Source organism: Centroberyx affinis, unplaced genomic scaffold (assembly GCF_046629955.1).
Source record: "Centroberyx affinis isolate AG114_WGS23_722 - 3 ecotype Tasmania unplaced genomic scaffold, CSIRO-AGI_Caff_v1 ptg006736l_1, whole genome shotgun sequence".
Classification (NCBI taxonomy): Eukaryota; Metazoa; Chordata; class Actinopteri; order Beryciformes; family Berycidae; genus Centroberyx; species Centroberyx affinis.
The window spans coordinates 31,029-56,890 of NW_027283417.1; the positions used below are offsets into that span (position 1 = coordinate 31,029).

Sequence of the window (25,862 nt, forward strand, 5' to 3'; positions counted from 1 at the left end):
GCACAAAAAGTCAATCCTCATCCCAAATTAGTAGTTTCTGCATAATAGCTTGACATTTTTTGTAAAAAAATGTTTATTACCATCTAATAACTGCTAATGAGACCATAACCTGAAAGAGTTGCGTGTCAGTTTCATCACATCGTCACTGTCAGGTGTAAACCACAACGCCAAATTTTCAGGAACTAAGAAAACCAGCTTTGTTTTAAGCTTGATGACGATGCATTTCCCCATTATCCCAGTGGGTTTGATGGTTTCTTCAGCCCAAGAAGTCTGACAGTAATCTCTAGGCAGCAGGTAATCCAGGTAATCACCGAAAACTGGAGTTATGAGGTTTTCACACGACAGCGATCTCCTTGTGTCTGGGCTGTAAAAATTCACATGCGAGTGACTTTTCAGCACCAGGTAAGATCATAACAAACACGTCCTGACACGTGTTCGTTAAACATGTGTCGTCCTAAAACCAGAAACACACGGATGTGCTGAAAACAACATTTTACTTTCCATGAAACAGTTTGTTCACACAGCTGTTTCACGATGCTCTTATCTCCCAGTGTCAGAGGTTCATCTTACTTGAATGTATATTTACTGAAAGGAGATTCTTGCATGAGGAAGAGATGAGCACACTTCTTCAAAGAGAAAGAGATTGAACCAGTCCTTCATGTACACTTCCAAAGACGTACAGAATGTGCTGACATTTTTCCTCCACACCCAGATTCACCAAAATGAAACCGATGAGAATGAAATGAAAGAGTCGTCTGTGAGTCGGCGCTTTACGAGCGGCGCTCCGATAAGAAACGGCGTCATCGCTGTTTTCTGCCTCTGCGCTCTCTGGCCGCTCAGTGAACCAGGCAGGGAGAAGCTGATTTCCATGCTGGCTGAGCTGAACAGAACGGGCTTTGTGGCCCGCTGGCAGCTGACTGCCTCATGCCGAGCTGAGGTTTGAATTAAAAAATAAAAAAAGAAAAGCAGTTATGAATCAGAGGTGGCAGAGGAGGTTCGCTCTGACCTTTTGCGGCAGCGTTTCTGTTTCAGAATGACGCACTCCCTCTCTCCCTTTTCTCTCCTCAGATTCGGTGAGAGAGAAATGTCGTACTCAGATCGTCAACATCTTGAGGTGAGTCGGAGGAAAGGAAGGACAGAAACAGGAAAACAAACAGGAACAAACATCTGTGGAATTTCTCTAGAAGAGCAAAACTTCTCTCCCACACAGCGACATCTGGGCCCAAAAACTTTCTGATCGGATTTCAGTAATCGGATCAGATTAAATCTGAAAGATGGGGTTTTCCAAAACTGATAAATAAGATTCTGATCATTCAGATGGGATTTGGATTAGCTCATCCCATCCAATTTAACCAAGTTTAAAAACACAAAAGCCCAGACCAGACCAGATCAGATCAGACCAGACCAGATCAGATCAGATTCATGAAGAGCTTCACACAGAACCAACAAACTGATGGAGCTGCTGAGGATGGCATGATAAACCTAAACATCATGAATATTCATTAAAAATAGTGTTTGTATTTTAGTAAATGAAAAAACCTTTAAAATAAAGACCAGAGAAGCTGCTCAGGTCAGCTTTGGTTTTAAAAGGATCCTTGACTTCATGAATGAAACAAATGAAGTTTTGTTTTGAATTATTTTTGAATTTTGTCTTTCAGTTCTCATGCTCTGTATAGTTGAGCAGATACATGAAATGAACATGTTGAACACTCTCTGTCCAACAGGCAGACAGAGAGACAGGCAGAGAGACAGAGAGAGAGAGAGACAGACAGAGAGACAGAGAGACAGACAGACAGACAGACAGACAGAGAGACAGACAGACTTCTAATTAAAGACTGACAATCTGGATTCTGTAATCTTGATCTTGGTTAGGGAAAACTCTCCGGTAATAAACAATGACAACCGCTCAACCGCTTTGAAAAAAACTCTTTGTTAGTCTGTTATTTCTTACAAAAATGATAATGAGCGAACCTTTGTGACGCCACAAAGTTACGGAAGTCCAAACGGCTCGTTTAGAGGCTCGCTGCACTAATATGGATTGTGTGGATTTAGTTTTGATACTTTCACCATGTTTAGATAGACCATCCAACTCCTTTATCACCACAGAGGAGAGGGGAGTCCTGCTTTACACCAGATGGGACGTTTAACACAACAGTCTGGATGAGAAGTTTCCATGTAAACAGCATGTTCTGATCCCCTGAACCTGAATAAGATCATAGTCAGTAAGCAGAATCTCATTAAGACGTGTGCAGTATTCTGGTTTCAGTCTCATTATTGAAGCGGTTCAGACTGTAAACACCTGAATCCAACCAGGACTCTCTATCGGAGGATCGGATGCTCCTCTGCCTGAATGGAAAAGTTCTATAAGCCAGTGATTCTCAACCTTTTTCATGTCAAGGACCCTAATCTAGTCCACATTAGAGCCACGGACCCCCAATTGATGAGTCTCTCGGACCCAAATATGAGAATATCAGATATGATTTTGTCCAGAACTCCATGACTCTCTGTATTGTAGGTAGAGAGATAACAGAGAAACTATGATCAAAACAGTCATTCTTCTACATTCTCTAATTGCGTTAACTTCTTATAAATGAAATAATGCTGAAGTTTAACAATTCATCAGTTTGCTGGGGACCCCCTGGACCCCCCTCAAGGACCCCCTGGTGGTCCCCGGACCCCATGTTGAGAACCACTGCTATAAGCAACACATGGAAACAGATTCATTTGGATTTATTTAGAATATGGCCAATAGTCGGATTATTGCTGTCTTTGTAAAGTACAGTCAAGATTAAAGGTTTTAAAAACTGATACAGAGCACTTTACATTTTCAGTGTGTGTGTGTGTGTGTGTGTGTGTGTGTGTGTGTCTCTGCTGACCCTGCCCCCCCCCCCCCCCCCCCCGCAGACCAGTGCGGTGCAGCGTGTCTCCCGGCTGCCGCTCGTCCGCTCCGCTCTGCAGTCGGTGACCTCGGCGTACACGGAGGTCAAAGGTCGCTACCCCCTGCTGGGCCTGGTGGGCGGGGCCGCGGAGCTGAGCGTGCGCAGCGTCTCCCTGGCCGCCATGCAGCGCGCCTCGCCCCTGCTGCTCAGCCTGGAGCCGCAGAGTGGGTGGAGCCTAATGAATTCTCAGCTTTTAGATCGCTTCTTAAAACTTACTAACTTTTACAGACTTGCATTTATGTGATTGTTTTTCATCTGGTGATTTTTTTCTTTGATCTGATTTCATTTTACACATCTATTTATTCATCTTAATAATTAATGTCTTTTCTCTTGCTTTTGTCTCTTATTTGTATCAGCATCTTTTACTATTCTTACTGTAAAGCATTTTGTAAGCTCTACTTTCAGATAAGTGCTATATGAATAGTGCTGTATGAAGTGTATTATATTATCAGTAGTAGCAGTAGTAGTAGTAGTAGTAGTGGTAGTAGTAATAGTAGTAGTAGTGGTAGTAGTAGTAGTAGTAGCAGTAGTAGTAATAGTGGTAGTAGTAATAGTAGCAGTAGTGGTAGTAGTAGTAGTAGCAGTAGTAGTAATAGTAGTAGTAGTGGTAGTAGTAGTAGTAGTAGTAGCAGTAGTAGAAATAGTAGTAGTAGTGGTAGTAGTAGTAGTAGTAGTAGTAGTAGCAGTAGTAGTAATAGTAGTAGTAGTAGTAGCGGTAGCAGTAGTAGTAGTAGTAGTAGTAGCAGTAGTAGTAATAGTAGTAGTAGTGGTAGTGGTAGCATTAGTAGTAGCAGTAGTAATAGTAGTAGTAGTAGTAGTAGTAGTGCTAGTAGTAGTAGTAGTAGTAGTAGTAGTAGTAGTAGTGCTAGTAGTAGTAGTAGTAGTAGTAGTAGTAGTAGTAGTGGTAGTAGTAGTAGTAGTAGTAGTAGTATTCATTTAGCACTTTTCAAAACACAGCTGCAAAGTCTTTTACAAAGTGGAAAAACAAAAAACAGACAAAATGTTGATGAAGACCAAAAGTTTCTTCTTCAACCTGATGATATTTATGTTTGCTGTATTTTGAAGATTGCATCCAGACTGAATTATGAGTCCTGGTGTTTTTTTTTCCAGTACATTATGGTCTGTGTGTTCCCTCTGCAGTGGAGGTTGCTAACGGTTACGCCTGCGTGGGTCTGGACCGTCTGGAGAGAAGCTTCCCGGTCCTGCAGCAATCCACAGACGAGGTCGGTCCGCTCACACACACACACACACACACACACACACACACACACACACACACACACACACACACACACACACTTCACCTCACACAACCAAGACATCTGATTGGCCAAAGCCACGTTGCAACTGTGCTGATATGTCCCATAATGCACAGCTAGTTGCTTGTAATTTGTTGCCATGGTAACTCTTGTGGTAACCAGGAGCTAGTTGGTGATCTGTTTTGTTTTGTTCTGTTTTTTAATTCTTACACACAGTATGTTCACTTGTCTACTTTGGAGAAAACGTATAAAAGCCATAATCCAGCAGGTGGCGCTCTGAGGTTACGGGCCGCCACACCGCCGCTGCGTCTAAAACTTCAAAATACACCGACACACCCAGACCAACTCAACACGGTTCAGGTTTCACTTTACAATAAGGGTACAGTAAGGTAAGGGTTAGTTAATGCTTAATATGATGCTTAAAGGGTTAGTTAATGCTTAATTAACAGTTAACTAATGTGTAATTTACTAATGGTGTTCATGTTAACTAAGGTATTAATTTATACATTATTTAATAGTTTATAAAGATGACTATTTAAATGTGTAAATTAATACCTTAATTAACTTGAACACCATTAGTAAATTATTACCAGACACATTAGTTAACTGTTAATTAAGGGTTAGTTAATGCTTGTTAATCATTAACTAACCCTTAATTAATGTACCCTTATTGTACCCTTATCGTTTGCCCTAGGCACTTGAAACTTGGTACATAGCTGTCATTTTGTCTGCTGAACAAGTTTCAAATTGGGATCCATAAGGTCTGTCTGGGTAGATTTTCCGCCATCTTGGAAATTTTGAAAAACCTTTGACAATCTTCTCCTCCTGAACCGTAAGTCCAAATGACACCAAATTGGTATGCATGGTCCATGGACATGCCCGAACAAAAATAAAACTTTTCAGAACGATCGGGTAAAAAATGGCGGAGTTATTAGCCAATCAGATTCTGACAAAATTCAATCTATCAGAAGTCCACTTCACAGTGACCTATGACCTTGAAACACGGTGGGCACATCGCTGACTGCACCCTTAGGGACTGTACCAAGTTTGGTGTTGATAGCCCAAAGAAAGACGACACGGTACCGATTTCAATTTGTGCTAAGCTAACCGCTAACGGCAGAAATCACACATTAACAGCATCTACTCGTAAACGGCGACTCGCATTCGCTCCCGATCGCTTGTGGACGTTTCTCGCACCGTCCTGAGTGATTTTCAGAGGCGGTCGCTGTGAATACCTGTCGAGGCTGCTTGCAGCTTTAGTTAATGAATATTTTCAGTGACATGGCCGTCAGCCGTCACGCCCATAATCCTGGTGACTAACTCCTTGCTTCAGGATGGAGGCTCCACTGGGAGGTGGGGAACGCTTTATTTTCTGGGTCCTGATTTCTTAATCATTTCCTGGAAAGGAACTGTTAATTTCTTAGGAAGTTTCCTAGAAAGAAGCATGAAGTGAAGCAGCAGCTCTGTAGAAACGGTCATCAGTCTGGAGAGCCGATCAGATACTCGATCAGATCTACTAACCCAAGTCATTATTCATATAATTATAAAATATAGTTCTTTGTTGAATTGTCTATATAACTGCTACATCGTTTCATGGTTCTGTCTTGGAAACAGAAGAATTTGGAGGAACTTACCAGCTACCATTCAACTTTCTCTATTTTCCCTGTAAGTAGAACATAATTTCATGGTTATTTCCAGGAAACTTCCTCAGAAATTGACAGTTCCTTTCTAGGAAATTATTAGGAAATTGCGGACCTGGAAAATAAAGCGTTACTGTGAGCTGTGACCCAGATAACAAACAGCAGAATGTGACTGGGCCAGTGTCACCATCCCTACATCATCAAAAACATACATCTCATATATACTTCAGAATGTGTCATGAGATATTTAAAAAAATAGATAAAATATTTCTAAAACAAAAAAAAGTAGGCTATCTTTACATATAAATTACATTCAAAATATATTTCTCGTAGATACTGTATGTTGTCAGCAGTGGAGAGGAAGAAATAAATTTATGTATTTCCAGCATCCAAAATATATTTCAAATGAATGCCATACATTTTGGCTAGCTTTTCTATATTTTGTAACACATTCTGAAGTATGTGAAATGTATTTTTTTGTCCAGTATGGGACTGGGAAAGCGATGTGTCATTTTCAACACATATGCATGACTGTTTAGGGACAATACACACTTGTGTTACCTTTTGACACAAGAATAATAATAATATCAGATGTTTGAGTATGTGTTAGTTGTGTTAAAGGTCACATGGTGTGCAGCAGGACTCCCCTCTCCTCTGTGGTGATAAAGGAGTTGGATGGTCTATCTAAACATGGTGAAAGTATCAAAACTAAATCCACACAATCCATATTAGTGCAGCGAGCCTCTAAACGAGCCGTTTGGACTTCCGTAACTTTGTGATGTCACAAAGGTTCGCTCATTATCATTTTTGTAAGAAATAATAGACTAACAAAGTGTTTTTTTCAAAGCGGTTGAGCGGTTGTCGTTGTTTATTACCGGAGAGTTTTCCCTACCTGTAGCCGCCGGGCCGCGGCGTCTCACGTTTCACTCTGGAAACGGTTAGCCAATAGGAACGGAGGGGTCGTTAATATTAATGAGCCTTAAAGACACGGAGACAGAAACGGCCTGTTCTTGGTAAGGCTCAGAGAGAGGCTGGAAAATGAACGTGGAGAAATGGATTGAGAGTGTTTTTGGTTCATGACACCACACACACAGCTTTGAATGGACAGAAAGACACTAAATAAAAGGCAAAGCAAGGCAAACTTTATTTATATAGCACATTTCATACACAAGGCAAATACAATGTGCTTCTCATAAAACAGAAAAAATACATAAAATGACATTAAAAACGAAAAGAAAGAAAGATGTTGAGCAGTCACTCTCACACTGGTGACACCTCTGGTCAGCCAGTAGAACTTCTCTGAGAGTGACTCCCTCAATTTTTCCTCTCACAAGGAAATCAATTTAGATGAGACATTGAAGGATTCTTCGAAGGAGCCTAGAGTCTTTCCAGTGGTCTTACCCTACAGGCAGGCCCCACAGCCCCTATAGGACTTGTAAATGTTCCTGTAGAACAATACGCAGATCAGCTAAACAATTACAGTTATACTCTAAAACTAAACTAAACTGAAACTCTGGACAGTGGAGAATATGGAGCTTTAATGTTGAAAGTGACAGGTCCGTCTTCAGAGTCTCCCTCAGTCTGTCAGGTTTTCATGGTTCCAGCTGAGCGGGGAGTTGAGCTGCTGCAGAGCGTGTGACAGCCGGCAGCCTCCGCCGCACAAAAGACCATTCACACATCCGGAGAAACGCCGTCAGATTTCCAGAAACCAATTTCTCTCTCAGTTCGTCTCCTCCTTCCGAGTATTCATCCTCCTCCTCCTCCTCCTCCTCCTCCTCCTCCTCCTCCTCCCGCCGTGTCGAACCAAACCTTCCTGGAATCAAAGGCTGTTATTCCAAAATGTTTTATATCTAAGTCAGGATAACAATGCATGGGAAGACTTCGAATATATACTTTAAGATCCAATCAAAAAGTTGTCCGAGGCTCTGATTCCAGAAGTGAATCCCTGCTGAACTCCAGGGAATTACTATGTTTGAGTACAACAAATCACAATGAATTTTTTTTTTTTTTTTTCACCATATCAGCTAATTTTACATGTCATAATATACCCATATTTAACAATAAATAAATAATAAATTCTAGTATGTTTATATCAAAATCCCATTCCTCCTCCTTGCTGGAAACCAGAGTGTCTTTAATGATGAGCTCATGCTGCACCAGGAGGCGGAGATAAAAAACTGACATCATCACGTGGCACCAAAGATCAGCCAATAGCAGATGGCGATTTCAGTAGCGTGCTGTTTACCTTTTAGATGTCAGGCTTCACACAGATTTGGGTTTGGGGTTTAGGAAGTAAGATGCTCTAAAAGTGTGTGATTTTAAAGTGGATTTAGAAAGACTTCACATGTATCGTCTTATTCTGACTCGGCTGTTAAGAGAGCAGAGGTCTGTTCTGTATGCTTTAGATCTCCACTCACCGGCCACTTTATTAGGTACACCTGCTCCAATCATGTGGCAGCAACTCAGTGTATAAAGCAGCAGACATGGTGAAGCAGTTTCGTTTTTTGAATTTGAGTGTCTGACTGTCAGAGGAGGTAGAAGTACACAGATTCCCTACTTAAGTAAAAGTGCAAATACTCATTTAAAAATACACTCTGGTAGAAGTTGAAGTACCGTTTCAAATCCTTTACTCAAGTCAAAGTATAAAAGTACGTGGACTTAAATTTTCTTAAAGTATAAAAGTAAAAGTCGTTCTCTAAAAAAGTCATTTCTAATGTTCTAAACTGGTTTTCTGTTGAGCAGACTCTTTCTCATCTGGGATTCAGAGGAACGCTCAACAGAAAACCAGAACCCTAGCAGCTGAATTCACTAATGTTAACTCTCTCTCTTGTTGCTTCTCTCTTCTTCCTGTTGCTTCTCTCTCTTGCTGCTTCTTTCTTCTTCCTGTTGCTTCTCTCTCTTGTTGCTTCTCTCTCTTGCTGCTTCTCTCTTCTTCCTGTTGCTTCTCTCTCTCTCCCTTTCCCTAATTTTTCGTGTCACTTTGCTGAACAAGCAGCCGATCACATCTGGCTCTTGATCAGCTGCTTCCGGGATGGAAGCCGTCTGATGCTGAAAGTATTTTTTTTTTTAGAAAATCAGTTGATGATTTCCACAGAGTAACGAGTCTTTTTTGTAATGTAGTGAGTAAAAGTAAAAAGTCTTCAGTGAAAGAAAAACTTGAGTAAAGTACAGATACTTGAAAATCTTACTTAAGTACAGTAATGAAGTATTTTTACTTTGTTACATCCCACCTCTGCCGACTGTGGGTTCAGCATCAGAAACTGAAAGCTGCTGTTTCACACTACAGTCTGCAGAGGTTACAGAGAAAACAGCTTGTTAGTGAGAGAGGTCAGAGGTCAGAGGTCAGAGGTCAGAGGAGAACGGACAGACTGGTTCAGGCTGACAGAACAGAACAGTCTGTACAACAGTGGAGTGCAGAAGAGCATCTGAACACACAAGTTGTTGGTCCTTATGATAAACAGGCGACAGCAACAGATGACCAGCTGCTACGAGAATAGAATAGAATAGAATAGAATAGAATAGAATAGAATAGAATAGAATAGAATAGAATAGAATAGCATGATCTTTATTGTCATTATACTCAGGTGCAATGAAATTTCGCCTGGCTTCTCTCAGTCTAGTTAAAAATAAAACAAATAAATAAAAGCAGTAGTAGACAGCTGTCCCTGATGTGGTGCTGTAGCTGAAGTGTGTTTCCCCTGCAGGTGATGGGTCACCTGAAGGACGCCTTCTTCCTGACCCTGGACGATGTGCAGGTGCGGGTGGTGGACGGGCTGGACGGCGCCCTGGAGCGTCTGGAGCGCCTGTCGGAGGCGGGCTGGGCGGCGGTGCGGGCGCTCCAGGACTCCCAGGTGGGCCGGGTGGCGACGTCCGGCCTGGACGAGGTGCTGAGCCGCCTGGAGGACGCCACCGCCTACTACCTGCCGCTGCCGCCCACGCTGCGTGAGTTACAGACATATATATATATATATGTATATATATTTTTTTAAATGAATGGATGGCAGTGTCATTTTTCCAAGCATTTTCAAGTTTAGATTAAAATAGCCTTTAGATTTCATCAGATTTTAGTCGTTTCATGTTGATTAAATTTTGTCAATTATTTACTGACAAAAATAATTACATTATAGTCGATGGAAATGCATCACCTTCAACATTAGAATAAAAAAAAAAAAAACAGCACCGCTCTTTCAGTTTGGATTACATTTGCAACATTTAGGCCTAAACATTTTGTTGTTTTCCTCTATTTGATTTTCCAAAACATTTCCAGTATAGAGGAGCCAGAGGTCTAACACCCTGCTGCCTGTTTCCTCTGAAGCATGAAATCAGTGTTGTGTTCATTTTTAGATTATTTTGCTCTGAAAGGCCTGATTTACAGCCCGAAGACTGGAGGAAATCCTGCAGGTGATGTAGTGATCAATTTGGCCAGAAGGAGGCGCAGAGGATCTTTATCTGAACAGACAGATCAGAGAAACAGTCAGTCAGGTTTAACTGCTCTAACTCATCCTGACTTTTTCCTTTCATGTATGCACTCACTGCCTTGGCAGAGCCGGTGCTTTTAAAATTAAACTGTCAAATAAAATCAATCAATCAATCAATCAGCCTGGTTTAACGAGACAAGACAGTTACAAACACAGCTGCAGAATACAGACATATTTAGTATAGAATATATGAATAAAAACATTGATGTAGGTCAAGGATATTATTATTATTGTTATAAACTAAAACTAAGATGAAAACTAGGTGTTAAAAAGCATTGCTGTAAACTTGAAATAAAAATAAAGTCTTTGTCAAAAAATTAAACTGAACTAAAACTATCTTGTCTACTTGTAAAACAAACCAAAATATATATTTTTTTAAAAGTATGCGTTAAATGTTTTTAGCTTTTGTCTTTTTGTCTGTGTGCAGAGAAAAAAAAAAGACAATCAATTTTGGGTGGAGGATTTTGCAGCCGTCCCACCTTTAACTTACAGTTAGGATGGATTGAATACATTTTAATACTTGTTTTAATCTTCTGTCATGAACCTTTTAAAAAAATACCAGTGCTTCCTAAAATACTACAACTACATAAAAACTAAACTAAAACTATTCATTTGTAAAAGAAAAATATAAGTATAAACTAAACTAAAACTACCAAACCTGCACTGAAAACAAACTAAAAGGAAACTAAAATTGAAATAAAAATGTGGATTTTATGAGTTTTTATGTATTTTCATATTGTCTTCAGTTCCTGGTGAAACCTTGTGATCGCTCTTCTTAGAACCAATGAAACGGAAATTCTCTGAAACAGCATTGAGACTTGTTTGTGCTTTTGACTCAGTCATAATCAATATTAAAGATTTCATTTAAAAAAAAAACAAAAAAAAAACCCTCCAGCCTCATGTGATGATGGTGGCTGAAGGCCAGATGACTCGTTGCCATGGCGACCTGCAGGCCCGCTGTCACATGATGACGTCTCGGTAGTAAATTACAGACTGTTAATGAGCTGAGGAGAACGTGTGAAGCTGCGTCACTGATGAGGAGTGTGTGAACACGTGTGTGTGTGTGTGTGTGTGTGTGTGTGTGTGTGTGTGTGTGTGTGTGGTGGGAGTTGTTAGTTTCAGAGTTGAAATAGGCAATAATTCATATTTTTCCTGCTCCATAGTACAAACAGACAATAATATACAGTATTTCTGACTTTTAAAACTCACTTTCCAGCTTGGATTTTATTTTGGATCTAAAACGCCTCAATTTCACTCATATACTGTCTCTTTTTTGGTATAATTAATTACTTCATGTTAACTAATCTTTTCCTTTTTTTTGTTTTGTTGTTTTCTCTCTTTATTCCTTTACTCTGCTTTTCCTTTTCTTTTCGGTTTCTTTTAATATTCTTATTTTCTACTTTTCCCCCTATTTATTTAACAGTATTACTATGTGTTTATATTGTTTTGTTCTTTCTAAACTTTTCTGGGGGTTTCATTACACTATATTGTAATTATGTATGATTGTTATGAAGGGAGACGCTCCATAAGCCCCTCTGGGTTTCTTTGGTCTTCCTTGCACATGCTCTTTATGATGTTGGTATACATTATGGATATTTTGTTTGAATTATTCTTTTGTGCTAAATTAAAAAAAAAAAAAAAAGTGGTGGTGGGAGGGGCTGGTTTGGGATCTGGCCCCCACTGTCAGACTGAGTCCAGAATTCTGAGCGGTTTCAGTCTGTCAAATTCAGATTCAAAACAACTTTATTAATCCCACTAGGGGCAATTAGTTATGAGCAGCTTGTTGTACAGAGAAAAACAGTAACATCCAACAACATACAAACAAACAATACACCAAGGAGCTTAAATGTGGAATAAAATCTGTAAATAATACTGATAAATAAACTTGGTAAACACAATAAAAGATCAGATGAAAAAAGAAAAAAAAACAAAACAAATGGCAACAGAGAAATTCAGAGGAAGCCAGAAATACTTTCCGGAGGATTTGTTGGTTGCAGAAAGTCTGTCGGAGGTGAAGCTGAAACAGAAAACATGTCCTCGTCTCTCCTCCCTCAGGTCGGGAGTGGGAGATGAGGGTCCAGGAGTACGAGGAGGAAGACGAGGACGAGGAGCCGGGCCTGTGGACGCGGCTGCGCAGTCTGCTGCTGAGCCTCAGCCTGCAGCTGTACCACCGCCTGCTGAAGCTGCGGGAGCGTCTGGAGCGAGCCGCCCGGCCGCTGGGCGCCGCCGCCGACACGGTGAGGTCACTTCCTGTCTCTGTCTCCGCTTCGGGTTCGGCCGCAAGATCCGATTGACGCGAAACATGTGACACGTGAACCCCTGACATACAGTATAGATATCATGTGTCCATGAGTTAAAATATCCAAACCCTTGAATGAATAAATCATCTTGTGTATCAATTTACACACATTTCCCCGTGGTTTAGCCTGACATATTTGGTATCTTTGGAAACCTTGAGATCTCATCAACTTAACAATTTAAGACAAATAATATAAGTTGTATGTGTGTGAGGTGGGGAGTCTGTCTGCTACAGTTTAGCAGGTTTACCTGGGATGAATGAGACCTTCAGTCTTTCTGTTCATCAGAGGTGGGACTCGAGTCACATGACTTGGACTCGAGTCAGACTCAAGTCACAGTTTTTATTGCTTGAAACTTGCATGAAGAGAAGACTTGGGACTTGACTGTGACTTGTACTCTGATGACTTGAAAAGGTTTCTAAAGTCTTGACTTGAGATCTTGTGTTTGTGTAAATGACTTAGATTGAAAGTGATGAGATTTGTTCCAGCGGACGACTGAATTTAAATTCTGTTTTCTGAATTTGTATGGAATGATTGAATTTATTGAAGTTGAAACTGATTCATTGACTCCACTACTGCTGCTTCCTCCTTCACTCACACATCCATCTCACTCTCTCACTCTCTCTCTCACTCTCTCTCTCTCTCCTCATGTCATCACGCCTCTCTCGCCCCTCTCCCTCTCCTCCACACCCATCTGTTCCCTCAGACTCAGATCTGTCCGACTCCTCACTGCTTCACTTCTACCATCAAAAAACATGTTTTGTTAAAGTCAAATTATCTTCTATCTCATTATCCATTATCTATCTCACATATCTAATAACATAAAGGGACAGGTCAGACTTCTGATTCATCATGAAACTGTAAGTCTTTACAGAAAGTGTTTTGGTTATTGAAACATTGGAGGCAGAAGTGGTTTGAGTTTTATAGCGATACGAATTTCCCCAAGGGGATTAATAAAGTGATATCTTATCTTATCTTATCTTATACTGATGAGTCAAATCACATGAAGTTTTCCACCTGTTTCACAGCACAGTTACGATATGGAAAGACTTAAGAATAATTTTCCAAAATGCATACACTTCCAGCCTCATCAGGTTCTCCTCAGTCACTGTGGAGAAGCAAAACTCCTCGGACAAAACTTCCAAAACAACAACAAAAACAGAACAAAATTAAAAAGTTTCCTCCGTGTTGCTAAATGAGTCGAGACATTTTGAACCCAGCTGCTCCCAGAGGACCACAGCATCCTGTAGTGTGTGTGTGTGTGTGTGTGTGTGTGTGTGTGTGTGTGTGTGTGTGTGTGTGTGTCTGGCTGCTACGTGACCAGACACACGCCTGGCCCTTCACCCTGCACATCCTGAACACTGTAGGAACCAGACTGATGTTCTGTTTATTTAACCGGGATCTGATCTGATCATCTGATGCTGTTTGATTGACAGATTGATTGTAGAATTGATCAATACCGCACTGGTTGTCTATGGGAAGAGCTGAACCTGAACTGATTCTAATGAGACATTTTGTTCAGGTTCTGATTATCATTATTATCATCCTTCTGGTTTCAGTGGAGAGTTTTAGTCCCATGATGCTCTAAATGTTTCAGAGGTTTTTCCTCCTGATAATAAGAATAAAACTCTGGAGGAAATGTTTTGCACTAAAAATATTGAAAATCCGCTATCAGCAGCTTCAATACAAAACTTCTATACTTCACTCAGACAAATACACATCTGGAAAATGTTTTTTTTTTTCAGGAATCTGAGTCTTATCCTAATTTGTTTCTTGGAAAAAGAAAAAACCTCCTGACCACCCTGCAGTTAGTCCGGTCAGGGTGGAAGAGGAAGGTCCAGCCTCGGGAAAATTGGACCCATTAAGGATAAATGGAGTTTAGGCCGGACTTCCTCTGCAGAGGGAGAGACGAGGCGTACGTGACGCTGAGAGATGGACAGATAACGGAGAGGGAGAGGGAGAGAGAGAGACACAGAGAGAGAGAGACACAGAGAGAGACACAGAGAGAGAGAGAGACACTGCAGGTCAGACTCTGAGCAGGTTTCTACTCTATATTTCTCCACGTCAAAAAACAGAGCGGAGACAAAGTTCTTCCAAATTGGCACAAGATCTAATCAGAATAAAGGGATTGGAAGCCGCTGAGTTCTGCAACGTCAAAATATTTATTAAAGCTTCAAAAGCGCATAAATGAACCGGTAACACTTTACAATAAGGGTCACTAAGTTAAGGGTTAGTTAATGCTAATAAGCATTAACTAACCCTTAATTAACAGTTAACTAATGTGTACTTTAATAATGGTGTTCATGTTAACTAAGGTATTGATTTATACATTATTTCATAGTTTATAAAGATGACTATTAAATAATGTATAAATTAATACCTTAGTTAACATGAACACCATTAGTAAATCATTATCAGACACATTAGTTAACTGTTAATTAATGTACTCTTATTGTAAAGTGTTACCAATGAACCACAGCGATAATGAGCAGGTCAACATACATGTTCTCGCTCAGAGAAACAATCGAGCCAATCAGAGCCTTTTGTGGGCGGGACTAAAGTTTGAACCGTTCGTGTGACGGTTTTTCATTGGCATTTCAGCAGAATAGATTTGTTGAAATCTCCTCCTTAACCAAGATGATATTTTATTTTAAGATTTATTTTTGGCATTTTATGCTTTATTTGAGAGATATAGTGAGAGAGAGAGTGAGGGGAGGACATGCAGCAAAGGACCACGGGTCGGATTCGAACCCGGGTCGCTGCAGGAAGGCCTGAGCCAAATGGTGTGCGCCCTACTCAGTGAGCCACCAGGGCGCCCCAACCAAGATGATATTTTTGCCCAAATGGACGACATTCTTGGTCAGTTGGTAAATGTCTGCTAACCATGACGCTGACTGGCTGCAGTGTCATGTGACTGAAGTGATGTCAGAGCAGCTTGGTTCACTAGTGATTGGTTCAGATACGTCGGTCACTAGTGATTGGTTCACTAGTGATTGGTTCAGATACGTCAGTCACTAGAGATTAGTCACTAATCTCAGCTGAATGAAGGAGTGGAACCAGATTGATGTCTCATGTCTGACTTCTTGTAGAAAGTGGAAAACCAGATGGGCAGAATCTGCTGCCCTGCCTCTGTACTGTGGACCGCTGTCCCACTGTGCTGCAGCTGTAGCTGACTGTCAGACTGCTGCTGGCTTCTGGGTGCTGGGGTCTGGGTGCTCTGGGTGTTGGGTGCTCTGGCTGCTGGGTTATGGGTGCTGGGGTCTGGGTGTTCTGGGTGTTCTGGGTGTTCTGGGTGCTGGGTGCTCTGGGTGCTGGGTGTTCTGGGTGCTCTGGGTGCTGGGTGTTCTGGGTGCTGGGTGCTCTGGGTGCTGGGTGCTCTGGGTGCTGGGTGCTCTGGGTGCTGGGTGTTCTGGGTGCTGGGTGCTCTGGGTGCTGGGTGTTCTGGGTGCTCTGGGTGCTGGGTGTTCTGGGTGCTGGGTGTTCTGGGTGCTGGGTGCTCTGGGTGCTGGGTGCTCTGGGTGCTGGGTGTTTTGGGTGCTGCAGAGAGGCGGCCTGCACCCCGGGGTGCTGCTGACCCAGCACTTCACTCAGGATAATTAGGACTAAACATGCAGGTGAGCTGGTTAACCTGGTGCCAGGACCAATAAACAGCCTCATTAGGACGCAGGGAGTGGTGTGTGTGTGTGTGTGTGTGTGTGTGTGTGTGTGTGTGTGTGTGTGTGTGTGTGTGTGTGTGTGTGTGTCCCTGGCAGCGGTCCTGGACAGCAGCGTCGGCACGTTTTGTTCTGGCTCGGCTCGGCTGTGTTCTCAGCGGTGGGAGGTGGGGGGGGTCGGGGGTCAGAGGTCGGGGGTCGGGGTGTCTTGTCTCCTGTCTGACCCAAATACCTCTCAGCCCCCGGAGTGTTTTCCCACCACAGCCCCGGGCCGTCTGCCAGGATCACAGATAATTTATTCACAAAGTGAAACAACTGAGCAGAGTTTGACGCAGTGGTTCAGGAACAGACAGCAATTCATCACCAAATTTATTATAAATTTCATATTTTCCATTAATTTCCTTTGTCTCTTTATGTTTTCACTGCTGTCTTTCTCCACACACTGCATATACTACTACTAATAAAACAATAATGAACCTAATTTGTGACACTTTTATAAAAGCAGAATTCACAAAGTGCTGTGCAGGTAGGCATAAAAACAAGAATAGCAAAATACATAATGGAGACAAAAATATGAAGAATAATTAAGAGAAAATAGGCTAAATTCAGATCTAAATTGTCAGTTGTGTTATGTATAATGCTGCCCATTGGCTCTATTTTTATTTATTCTCTATTTACTTTGCCACCATCGCCATCCTGTCAGTAATCTGATGTAAATTACTCTAATATAATATAATCTAACCCTAACCTAACCTCCTCTACCACAGCAGCCACTGCAGACGACTCTTTGTCTTTGTCTTTGTATAGAGCTGAAAATTATATTCAACACAAAACGCTTATCTGTCAAAATATGACCTGCCAGACCGTTATTTGCACATTTAATCTCAAACAAAATTTACATGTTCTGAACAATTCCTTGCAGAGCTGCAGCAGCAGTGCAGCGAGACTGCAGCAAGCATGCAGTACAGCAGTACAGTACAGTACAGTACAGTGCAGTTCAGTGCAGTACAGTGCAGAACAGAGCAGTACAGTACAGTGCAGTACAGTACAGTACAGTACAGTACAGTACAGTACAGTACAGAACAGAACAGGTCATCCTGACACACATGGAGCAGGACAGCAGGATCACTGCTGGTGTGTAACTAACATGTCGGTGCTTTTCTTCCTCTTACTTCCAAAGTAAGAGGAAAGTTTCCAAAGTTTGTGTTGACAGAGTTTCACAACCTGTGAAACCTGTTGAGTGTTGACAGAGTTTCACAACCTGTGAAACCTGTTGAAACACTGAAGTCGGTGAGGAAAAATAAACATTCTTGTCTTTGTGTCTCAGTGTGTGTCTCGGTGTCTCGGTGTGTCGGTGTGTGTCTCGGTGTGTGGAGTGTGTCTTGGTGTGTGTCTCAGTGTGTCTCGGTGTGTGTCTCGGTGTGTGTCTCAGTGTGTCTCGGTGTGTCTCGGTGTGTGTCTCAGTGTGTCTTGGTGTGTGTCTCAGTGTGTGTCGGTGTGTGTCTCGGTGTGTGTCTCAGTGTGTGTCGGTGTGTGTCTCAGTGTGTGTCGGTGTGTGTCTCGGTGTGTGTCTCGGTGTGTGTCTCAGTGTGTCTCGGTGTGTGTCTCGGTGTGTGTCTCAGTGTGTCTCGGTGTGTGTCTCAGTGTGTCTTGGTGTGTGTCTCGGTGTGTGTCTCAGTGTGTGTCGGTGTGTGTCTCGGTGTGTGTCTCAGTGTGTCTCGGTGTGTGTCTCAGTGTGTGTCGGTGTGTGTCTCAGTGTGTGTCTCAGTGTGTCTCGGTGTGTGTCGGTGTGTGTCTCGGTGTGTGTCTCAGTGTGTGTCGGTGTGTGTCTCAGTGTGTGTCTCAGTGTGTCTCGGTGTGTGTCTCAGTGTGTCTCGGTGTGTGTCTCGGTGTGTCGGTGTGTGTCTCAGTGTGTCTTGGTGTGTGTCTCGGTGTGTGTCTCAGTGTGTGTCTCAGTGTGTCTCGGTGTGTGTCTCAGTGTGTCTTGGTGTGTGTCTCGGTGTGTGTCTCAGTGTGTGTCTCAGTGTGTCTCGGTGTGTGTCTCGGTGTGTGTCTCAGTGTGTCTCGGTGTGTGTCTCAGTGTGTCTCGGTGTGTGTCTCAGTGTGTGTCGGTGTGTGTCTCAGTGTGTGTCTCAGTGTGTCTCGGTGTGTGTCTCGGTGTGTGTCTCGGTGTGTGTCTCAGTGTGTCTTGTGTGTGTCTCGGTGTGTGTCTCAGTGTGTCTCGGTGTGTGTCTCAGTGTGTGTCGGTGTGTGTCTCGGTGTGTGTCTCAGTGTGTGTCGGTGTGTGTCTCAGTGTGTGTCGGTGTGTGTCTCGGTGTGTGTCTCAGTGTGTCTCGGTGTGTGTCTCAGTGTGTGTCGGTGTGTGTCTCAGTGTGTGTCTCAGTGTGTGTCGGTGTGTGTCGGTGTGTGTCTCGGTGTGTGTCTCAGTGTGTGTCGGTGTGTGTCTCAGTGTGTGTCTCAGTGTGTCTCGGTGTGTGTCTCAGTGTGTCTCGGTGTGTGTCTCGGTGTGTCGGTGTGTGTCTCAGTGTGTCTTGGTGTGTGTCTCGGTGTGTGTCTCAGTGTGTGTCTCAGTGTGTCTCGGTGTGTGTCTCAGTGTGTCTTGGTGTGTGTCTCGGTGTGTGTCTCAGTGTGTGTCTCAGTGTGTGTCGGTGTGTGTGTCTCAGTGTGTCTTGGTGTGTGTCTCAGTGTGTCTCGGTGTGTGTCTCAGTGTGTCTCAGTGTGTGTCCCGGTGTGTCGGTGTGTCGGTGTGTGTCTCAGTGTGTCTTGGTGTGTGTCTCGGTGTGTGTCTCAGTGTGTGTCGGTGTGTGTCTCAGTGTGTGTCTCAGTGTGTCTCAGTGTGTCTCAGTGTGTGTCTCAGTGTGTCTCGGTGTGTGTCTCAGTGTGTGTCGGTGTGTGTCTCAGTGTGTCTTGGTGTTGTGTCTCGGTGTGTGTCTCAGTGTGTGTCGGTGTGTGTCTCAGTGTGTGTCGGTGTGTGTCTCAGTGTGTCTCGGTGTGTGTCTCGGTGTGTGTCTCAGTGTGTCTCAGTGTGTGTCTCAGTGTGTCTCGGTGTGTGTCTCGGTGTGTGTCTCAGTGTGTCTCGGTGTGTGTCTCAGTGTGTCTTGGTGTGTGTCTCGGTGTGTGTCTCAGTGTGTCTCGGTGTGTGTCTCAGTGTGTGTCGGTGTGTGTCTCGGTGTGTGTCTCAGTGTGTGTCGGTGTGTGTCTCAGTGTGTGTCGGTGTGTGTCTCGGTGTGTGTCTCAGTGTGTCTCGGTGTGTGTCTCAGTGTGTGTCGGTGTGTGTCTCAGTGTGTGTCTCAGTGTGTGTCGGTGTGTGTCGGTGTGTGTCTCGGTGTGTGTCTCAGTGTGTGTCGGTGTGTGTCTCAGTGTGTGTCTCAGTGTGTCTCGGTGTGTGTCTCAGTGTGTCTCGGTGTGTGTCTCGGTGTGTCGGTGTGTGTCTCAGTGTGTCTTGGTGTGTGTCTCGGTGTGTGTCTCAGTGTGTGTCTCAGTGTGTCTCGGTGTGTGTCTCAGTGTGTCTTGGTGTGTGTCTCGGTGTGTGTCTCAGTGTGTGTCTCAGTGTGTGTCGGTGTGTGTCTCAGTGTGTCTTGGTGTGTGTCTCAGTGTGTCTCGGTGTGTGTCTCAGTGTGTCTCAGTGTGTGTCCCGGTGTGTCGGTGTGTCGGTGTGTGTCTCAGTGTGTCTTGGTGTGTGTCTCGGTGTGTGTCTCAGTGTGTGTCGGTGTGTGTCTCAGTGTGTGTCTCAGTGTGTCTCAGTGTGTCTCAGTGTGTGTCTCAGTGTGTCTCGGTGTGTGTCTCAGTGTGTGTCGGTGTGTGTCTCAGTGTGTCTTGGTGTGTGTCTCGGTGTGTGTCTCAGTGTGTGTCGGTGTGTGTCTCAGTGTGTGTCGGTGTGTGTCTCAGTGTGTCTTGGTGTGTGTCTCAGTGTGTCTTGGTGTGTGTCTCAGTGTGTCTCAGTGTGTCTCAGTGTGTGTCCCGGTGTGTCGGTGTCTGTCTCGGTGTGTCGGTGTGTCGGTGTGTGTCTCAGTGTGTCTTGGTGTGTGTCTCGGTGTGTGTCTCAGTGTGTGTCGGTGTGTGTCTCAGTGTGTCTTGGTGTGTGTCTCAGTGTGTCTTGGTGTGTGTCTCGGTGTGTCTCGGTGTGTGTCTCGGTGTGTCTCGGTGTGTGTCTCAGTGTGTCTCGGTGTGTGTCTCAGTGTGTCTCGGTGTGTGTCTCAGTGTGTGTCTCAGTGTGTCTTGGTGTGTGTCTCAGTGTGTCTTGGTGTGTGTCTCAGTGTGTCTCGGTGTGTGTCTCAGTGTGTCTCGGTGTGTGTCTCAGTGTGTGTCTCAGTGTGTCTCAGTGTGTCTCGGTGTGTGTCTCAGTGTGTCTCGGTGTGTGTCTCAGTGTGTCTCGGTGTGTGTCTCGGTGTGTGTCTCAGTGTGTCTCGGTGTGTGTCTCGGTGTGTGTCTCAGTGTGTCTCGGTGTGTGTCTCGGTGTGTCGGTGTCTGTCTCAGTGTGTGTCTCAGTGTGTCTCAGTGTGTCTCAGTGTGTGTCGGTGTGTGTCCCGGTGTGTCGGTGTGTGTCTCAGTGTGTCTTGGTGTGTGTCTCAGTGTGTCTCAGTGTGTCTCAGTGTGTCTCAGTGTGTCTCAGTGTGTGTCTCGGTGTGTGTCTCGGTGTGTCGGTGTGTGTCCCGGCGGCCTCACGTGGCTCGGCTCTGCCAACAGGTTTGGTTTGGGTCCAGAGCTTCTGTCTGGCTGCTGGGAAACAGCGGCGGCTGCCAGCTCGTCTCTGAAGCTGAACCGAGCCAAGTGACCTTTTCAAATATCATTTAGATCAGATGACCAGCAGAACACCGCTGAATATTTGCCGGTGTGGAGAAATATCTTGTTACAGTGCTGGACAGAGTGAGCAGGGAGGCTGGTTCAAGCATCCACCCACAGAACCTGAATGGACAGAACGGTTCTTCCACTGTCAAACTTATACACACTTGTATGGCACATAATGGGTCCTATGTTCCCCAGTTCTACATATGTGCTCTCCCAGGGTCCTATGTTCCCAAAGTCCTATGTTCCCAAAGTCCTATGTTCCCAGGGTCCTATGTTACCAGGGTCCTATGTTCCCAAGGTCCTATGTTACCAGGGTCCTATGTTCCCAAGGTCCTATGTTCCCAGGGTCCTATGTTCCCCAGCTCTATATAGCACATAATGGGAACCTGAAAAAGATGTTCCCCAGCTCTGTATTCACTTAATACGGTTAGTTAGGGTTAGAGTTAGGGTTAGGGTTAAACATAGGACCCTGGGAGCATAGATACGCTCCCGTTTGTCATGGTAATTTGTCTAGTGCAGCATAAAATGGTGATTATGGGATTTTAAGTGTGAGTTGCTATGGTGACAACACAGTCTGGACTTTAAGCTGTAAAGTCTGTCACACTGTGAGAACTGAGCAGATGAGTCTGTTAGCAAACTGTCAGAACTCAACAGGAAGCTAACGTTAGCGACGAGGCTAACGTAGCTTCATCACAGACTGGACTTCTCTCTCTGTAGCTCTTCTAGTCAACATTAGCATGTTAGCGATCCATGGCAGCAAGGAGACAGAGAAGCTGCTTTGGTTCTTGCTGTAAAACCTCTCAGCTCAGTGACTTGCTGTGAGTCGCTTTATAGGCTACAGAAGCTAGTCCAACGGGTCACAGCAAGATGGCCGCCGCTCCGAATGAATGAATGGGAATGACCGCTCTATCCATTCAAGTTCTGTGAGCCGCCCAGCTGAAGTGTCATTGAAAAAGGCGCTGAATCCTTAACAGCTCCAGACCCTGACCTCTGACCTCTGACCTCCCAGTGGAGGGGGAAACAGAAAAACTGTTTGCCTATAGAGAGCAATGGAGTGTCACATTCTTCTTCCTTCGTAATTCAGTAGTTTTGTAAAAGTGGGAAACTAGATGGTTGGCCTTCAGCAGAGGAGAGTCTATACAGAGTCTGATCCACTTTCAAAGTCAACCAACCTCCTGACTAAACCGAAACCAAACTAAACCGAAGTTCTCATTTCTCAGGTAAACCTGCTGAACTGGAATAGACAGACTCTGAAACGCTTTGGGATTCAACACATTAACATTGTTCTCCATGGTCAGAAAAAGTCACTTGTTGTTTTTAGAAATAAAGTTGCCAGACTCTAGCAAAAAAAAAAAAAAATCTAGCAACTTGGTAGCAGTGGGCAGAGCTGCTCTGGAGAGAGAAATCTGATTGGTTGAGTTAAACCTCAGTGGGCGGAGCCAGAGAACCTCAGTTTTTCTGGCTCAGTAACATTAGACTGAAGCTCAGTGAAAAAGATAAGAGGTAAGAGAGGAGGAAGCTAATATTATGAAGCCTAGCGCTCTGCTGCTAACTGAAACAATACAATCTACCATACTAAGTTATCTAAGTTAGCTAGTTAGCTAACCAGGTAAGGTAGTTAGTTAGCTGCTGACCTTCAACATCATGATGATATGGTCAGGAAGGAATGAAAAAGAAGGTATTACCATTTATCTTTTTATTTATATTCTGACCAGAGTTTCTTCTTTGCCATTCAGGTTTGCCAGTTAGCTAACTTGCACTCCAAAAAACTGGTTTCTGGTTCTTTGGCTCCGCCCCTGAAGGCAAGGCAAGGCAGCTTTATTTGTATAGCACATTTCATACACTGAGGCAATTCAAAGTGCTTTACAGAGTAATAAAAAACAACTAGTAACAACTAGTGCAGTTCAAATCAAGTGAAATCGAAAGATAAAAGAAAAGACAGTGCAAGAGGATTAGAAAAGTGAAAAGTGCATTAAAATCACATTTAAAAGAAAAATTAAAAATATATAAATAAATATAACAGTGCAGATGAGTGTTGCCATAGATTTCTTAAAAAGCCTTGGCGACCAGAAACATTTTAAGCTCTGATTTAAAAGATTGTAAAGTGGAGGCAGAGCTCAGATGTTCTGAAGCTTAACTCAACCAATCAGATTATTTCTGCCCCCGCAAAATGTTTGTAGTCTGACCACTTCAATCTGCTGCTTTCTCTATTGGTTTAGATTGCACTTGAATGAAACTTTATTGATTCCCTTGGGGAAATTGTGTTGCCGCAGCATCAGTGAATAGAATATAGATCAGAATAGAATAAATAGAGAGTGCTGAAGATAATCCAACAATTACAACAAATGAGCGTTGTTGGGTCTCTTTCTCTATCAGATTTACAGAGCGGATCGGCAGCTGATCACATCATCAGATTTACAGATGGAGCTAACATGTACAGAAATGTTTTATCTCTTGTGCTCGCTTCTATTCTGTTTGGACGATAAAGTCTTGAACTTGTTCGTCCCTCCCAGGTGGGTCTGGGCCGGGTTCTGGAGGCGGTGGGCTTCCTGCTGCAGCACCAGCAGCGCTTCATGGTGGCGCTGGTGTACCGTGTGGAGGGCCTGAGGGAGCTGGCCCTGGTCCAGGTCAAAGGTCAAGCCGCCCTGCTGGCCGAGCTGGGCCCGGTCCGGCAGATGCGGGAGCTTCCCTCCCAGGTCCAGGTGGTCCTCAGAGATCTGCAGGACCTGGCCAAGATCTTGCTGCAGCTGGTGGTCAACTCCACCCCGCTCTACAGCATGGTGAGTCCAGGACTGGAAACCACACACTGTCACCTTTACCAGACAGCTACATGTTTAGAAAGGAGTAGGGTTGCAAAATTCCGGGAATTTTCAAAGTTGGAAACTTTCCATGGGAATTAACAGGAATTTATGGGAATTAACGGGAATTTATGGGAATAAACGGGAATAAACCAGGAATTTACTAAATTGAAGGTATGCTCTTAATAGGGAACTTAAATATAGTTGGGGAAAATATATTTTAGCATAATCCTGACTAAAACAACCAGATATCATGCAAGTACAGTTGAATATCTATGCTATTCCTCAATCACATGCACACATAGCACACTGCTTACTGCAGGGCTGTTGAGACCACGCCCCCTACATGCACTGTGCATTCCTGTGCATTTTTATTAATTTTTGAATGGGTTGGGTCGGGGGGATGAGTAATATTTAACTCAACATTCATGTTTTTGTTCTTCAATGAAAGAATTGATTGCTCAATAAAATATTTAACACTTGATAAAGTTCTACTTACAAAAAAATCTGTTTTAATTGTATTATTTTGGATGGATGTCTGCTTATAACAAAACAAATATTTATGCTTGGATATGATACCTTTCCATTAAATTACCCTCAATTCCCAGTTAATTCCCATAAATTCCCATTAATTCCCATTAATTCCCATAAATTCCCATAATTCCCATGGAAAGTTTCCAATTTGGAATATTTCCAAAATTCCCCAGCTTAACTTCCCATGGAAATTTACCGGAAACTTTCCGGAAATTTACCGGAAATTTTCCACCCCTTTGCAACCCTAGAAAGGAGTAAGACTCCAAATTGTGGTCGGTTACCTACCAAAATGGCTGCTAGAGTCAACTAGTTTACCTGTCGCAGTAAAAAATCAAACATTTGTCAGATTTCAGACTCAGGCTGGTTTGTAAAGGTCTTGAGAACTTTAGAACCTCCAGGAGAATGAAGCGTAACCAGTGTGTGTGTGTTGTGTGTGTCAGCTGCAGCAGCCCAGTGAGCAGGACGTGGAGGACTTCCTGAGCCAGGAGGACTTCGTGTGCGACAGCGCGTCTCGCCGCAGCTCCGCCAACAGCCTCTTCCTGAAGGCCATGGACGGCCGCCCGCGCCGCCGCAAGAGTCTGTACTCTCGCGCTCGCCGCGGCTCCGGTAGCGGCGGCTCCGCCAACAGCCCCCAAGGCGCCGGCTCGGCCCCGCCGGGCCCCGCCAACGGCCGCCGGCCCAGCCTGAAGCAGGAGGCGCCGGCTCTGGAGATCGAAGGCCTGCCCCTCCCTTCCGAGAGCGCCGTCCACCGCCGCGCCTCCGCCACCGACCTCCTCCTCGGGCCGCTCATGCAGTTCGTGTCCCAGAGCCAGAAGGCCTTCGAGTACCTGAGCCCCGGACCCAACGCCGACGAGGCCAACTCCACGGCGGGAACGGCCGACTACTGAGCGGCCCGCCGCGGCCCGCCCCCCCTCCGCCCCCCGACCGATCGCAGCGGGCCCCGGCCCCCGGCTGCCACGCCCCCCTGCCCCGACTGGTTTTAGTGTGTGCGTACACTTTTTCCAACAGGGCGATTGGAAAATTGGTATAGGGGCCCAGTTGGTGAAGAGAGTTTATTCTGAAATCTGTAGTTAGGATAGACACCACTCCTCAAGCACCAACCAGAAATACATCTGATGTCCCAGTGATTTGTTGCATCGTTATGTATGAAATAACAAATAAGAGTAAAAATACACAACACACACCATGACTTAGAATTTAAAAGATTCATCAATACATTTTCCATCAGGGTTTTTGAGACTTTGCCAACTTAAATTGTTTTTTTTGTTTTTTGCCATATGCTATATTCTCTAAACACATATACCTTGAAGGCATAAATGCTCGCATATAATTCCATATTAATTTATGTATTCCAAATAATTTACATTAAACAAATGTAACTGTTTAAAACTTTGTGTACATAGCAGCATTTCCATAATTTCAGTTTCACACATCCTGATCCCATCTGTCTTTGAAGTGAAGAGTATCTGTTTTACC

The 25,862-nt window shown here is 43.9% G+C and overlaps 1 protein-coding gene across 1 annotated transcript; it reads left to right on the forward strand.

Moving 5' to 3' along the window:
• Positions 1–742: 742 nt before the first annotated feature.
• plin6 (perilipin 6) lies at positions 743–25,273 on the forward strand. The gene is made up of 7 exons (XM_071513057.1): positions 743–937; positions 2,905–3,103; positions 4,080–4,162; positions 9,543–9,780; positions 12,372–12,558; positions 23,543–23,834; positions 24,827–25,273. Exons 1-7 carry the CDS (start codon positions 743–745, stop codon positions 25,271–25,273), a joined length of 1,641 nt encoding a protein of 546 aa, XP_071369158.1.
• The last annotated feature ends 589 nt before the right edge of the window (positions 25,274–25,862 follow it).

What these genes read in the sequence shown, in the direction of transcription:
- plin6 (XM_071513057.1), top strand. Translation starts at nt 743, where the DNA reads ATGAAAGAGTCGTCTGTGAGTCGGCGCTTTACGAGCGGCGCTCCGATA. An exon ending in CTGCCTCATGCCGAGCTGAG is followed by an intron (nt 938 to 2,904) that starts GTTTGAATTAAA and finishes CCCCCCCCGCAG; the next exon opens with ACCAGTGCGGTGCAGCGTGT. An exon ending in GCCGCTGCCGCCCACGCTGC is followed by an intron (nt 9,781 to 12,371) that starts GTGAGTTACAGA and finishes CTCCTCCCTCAG; the next exon opens with GTCGGGAGTGGGAGATGAGG.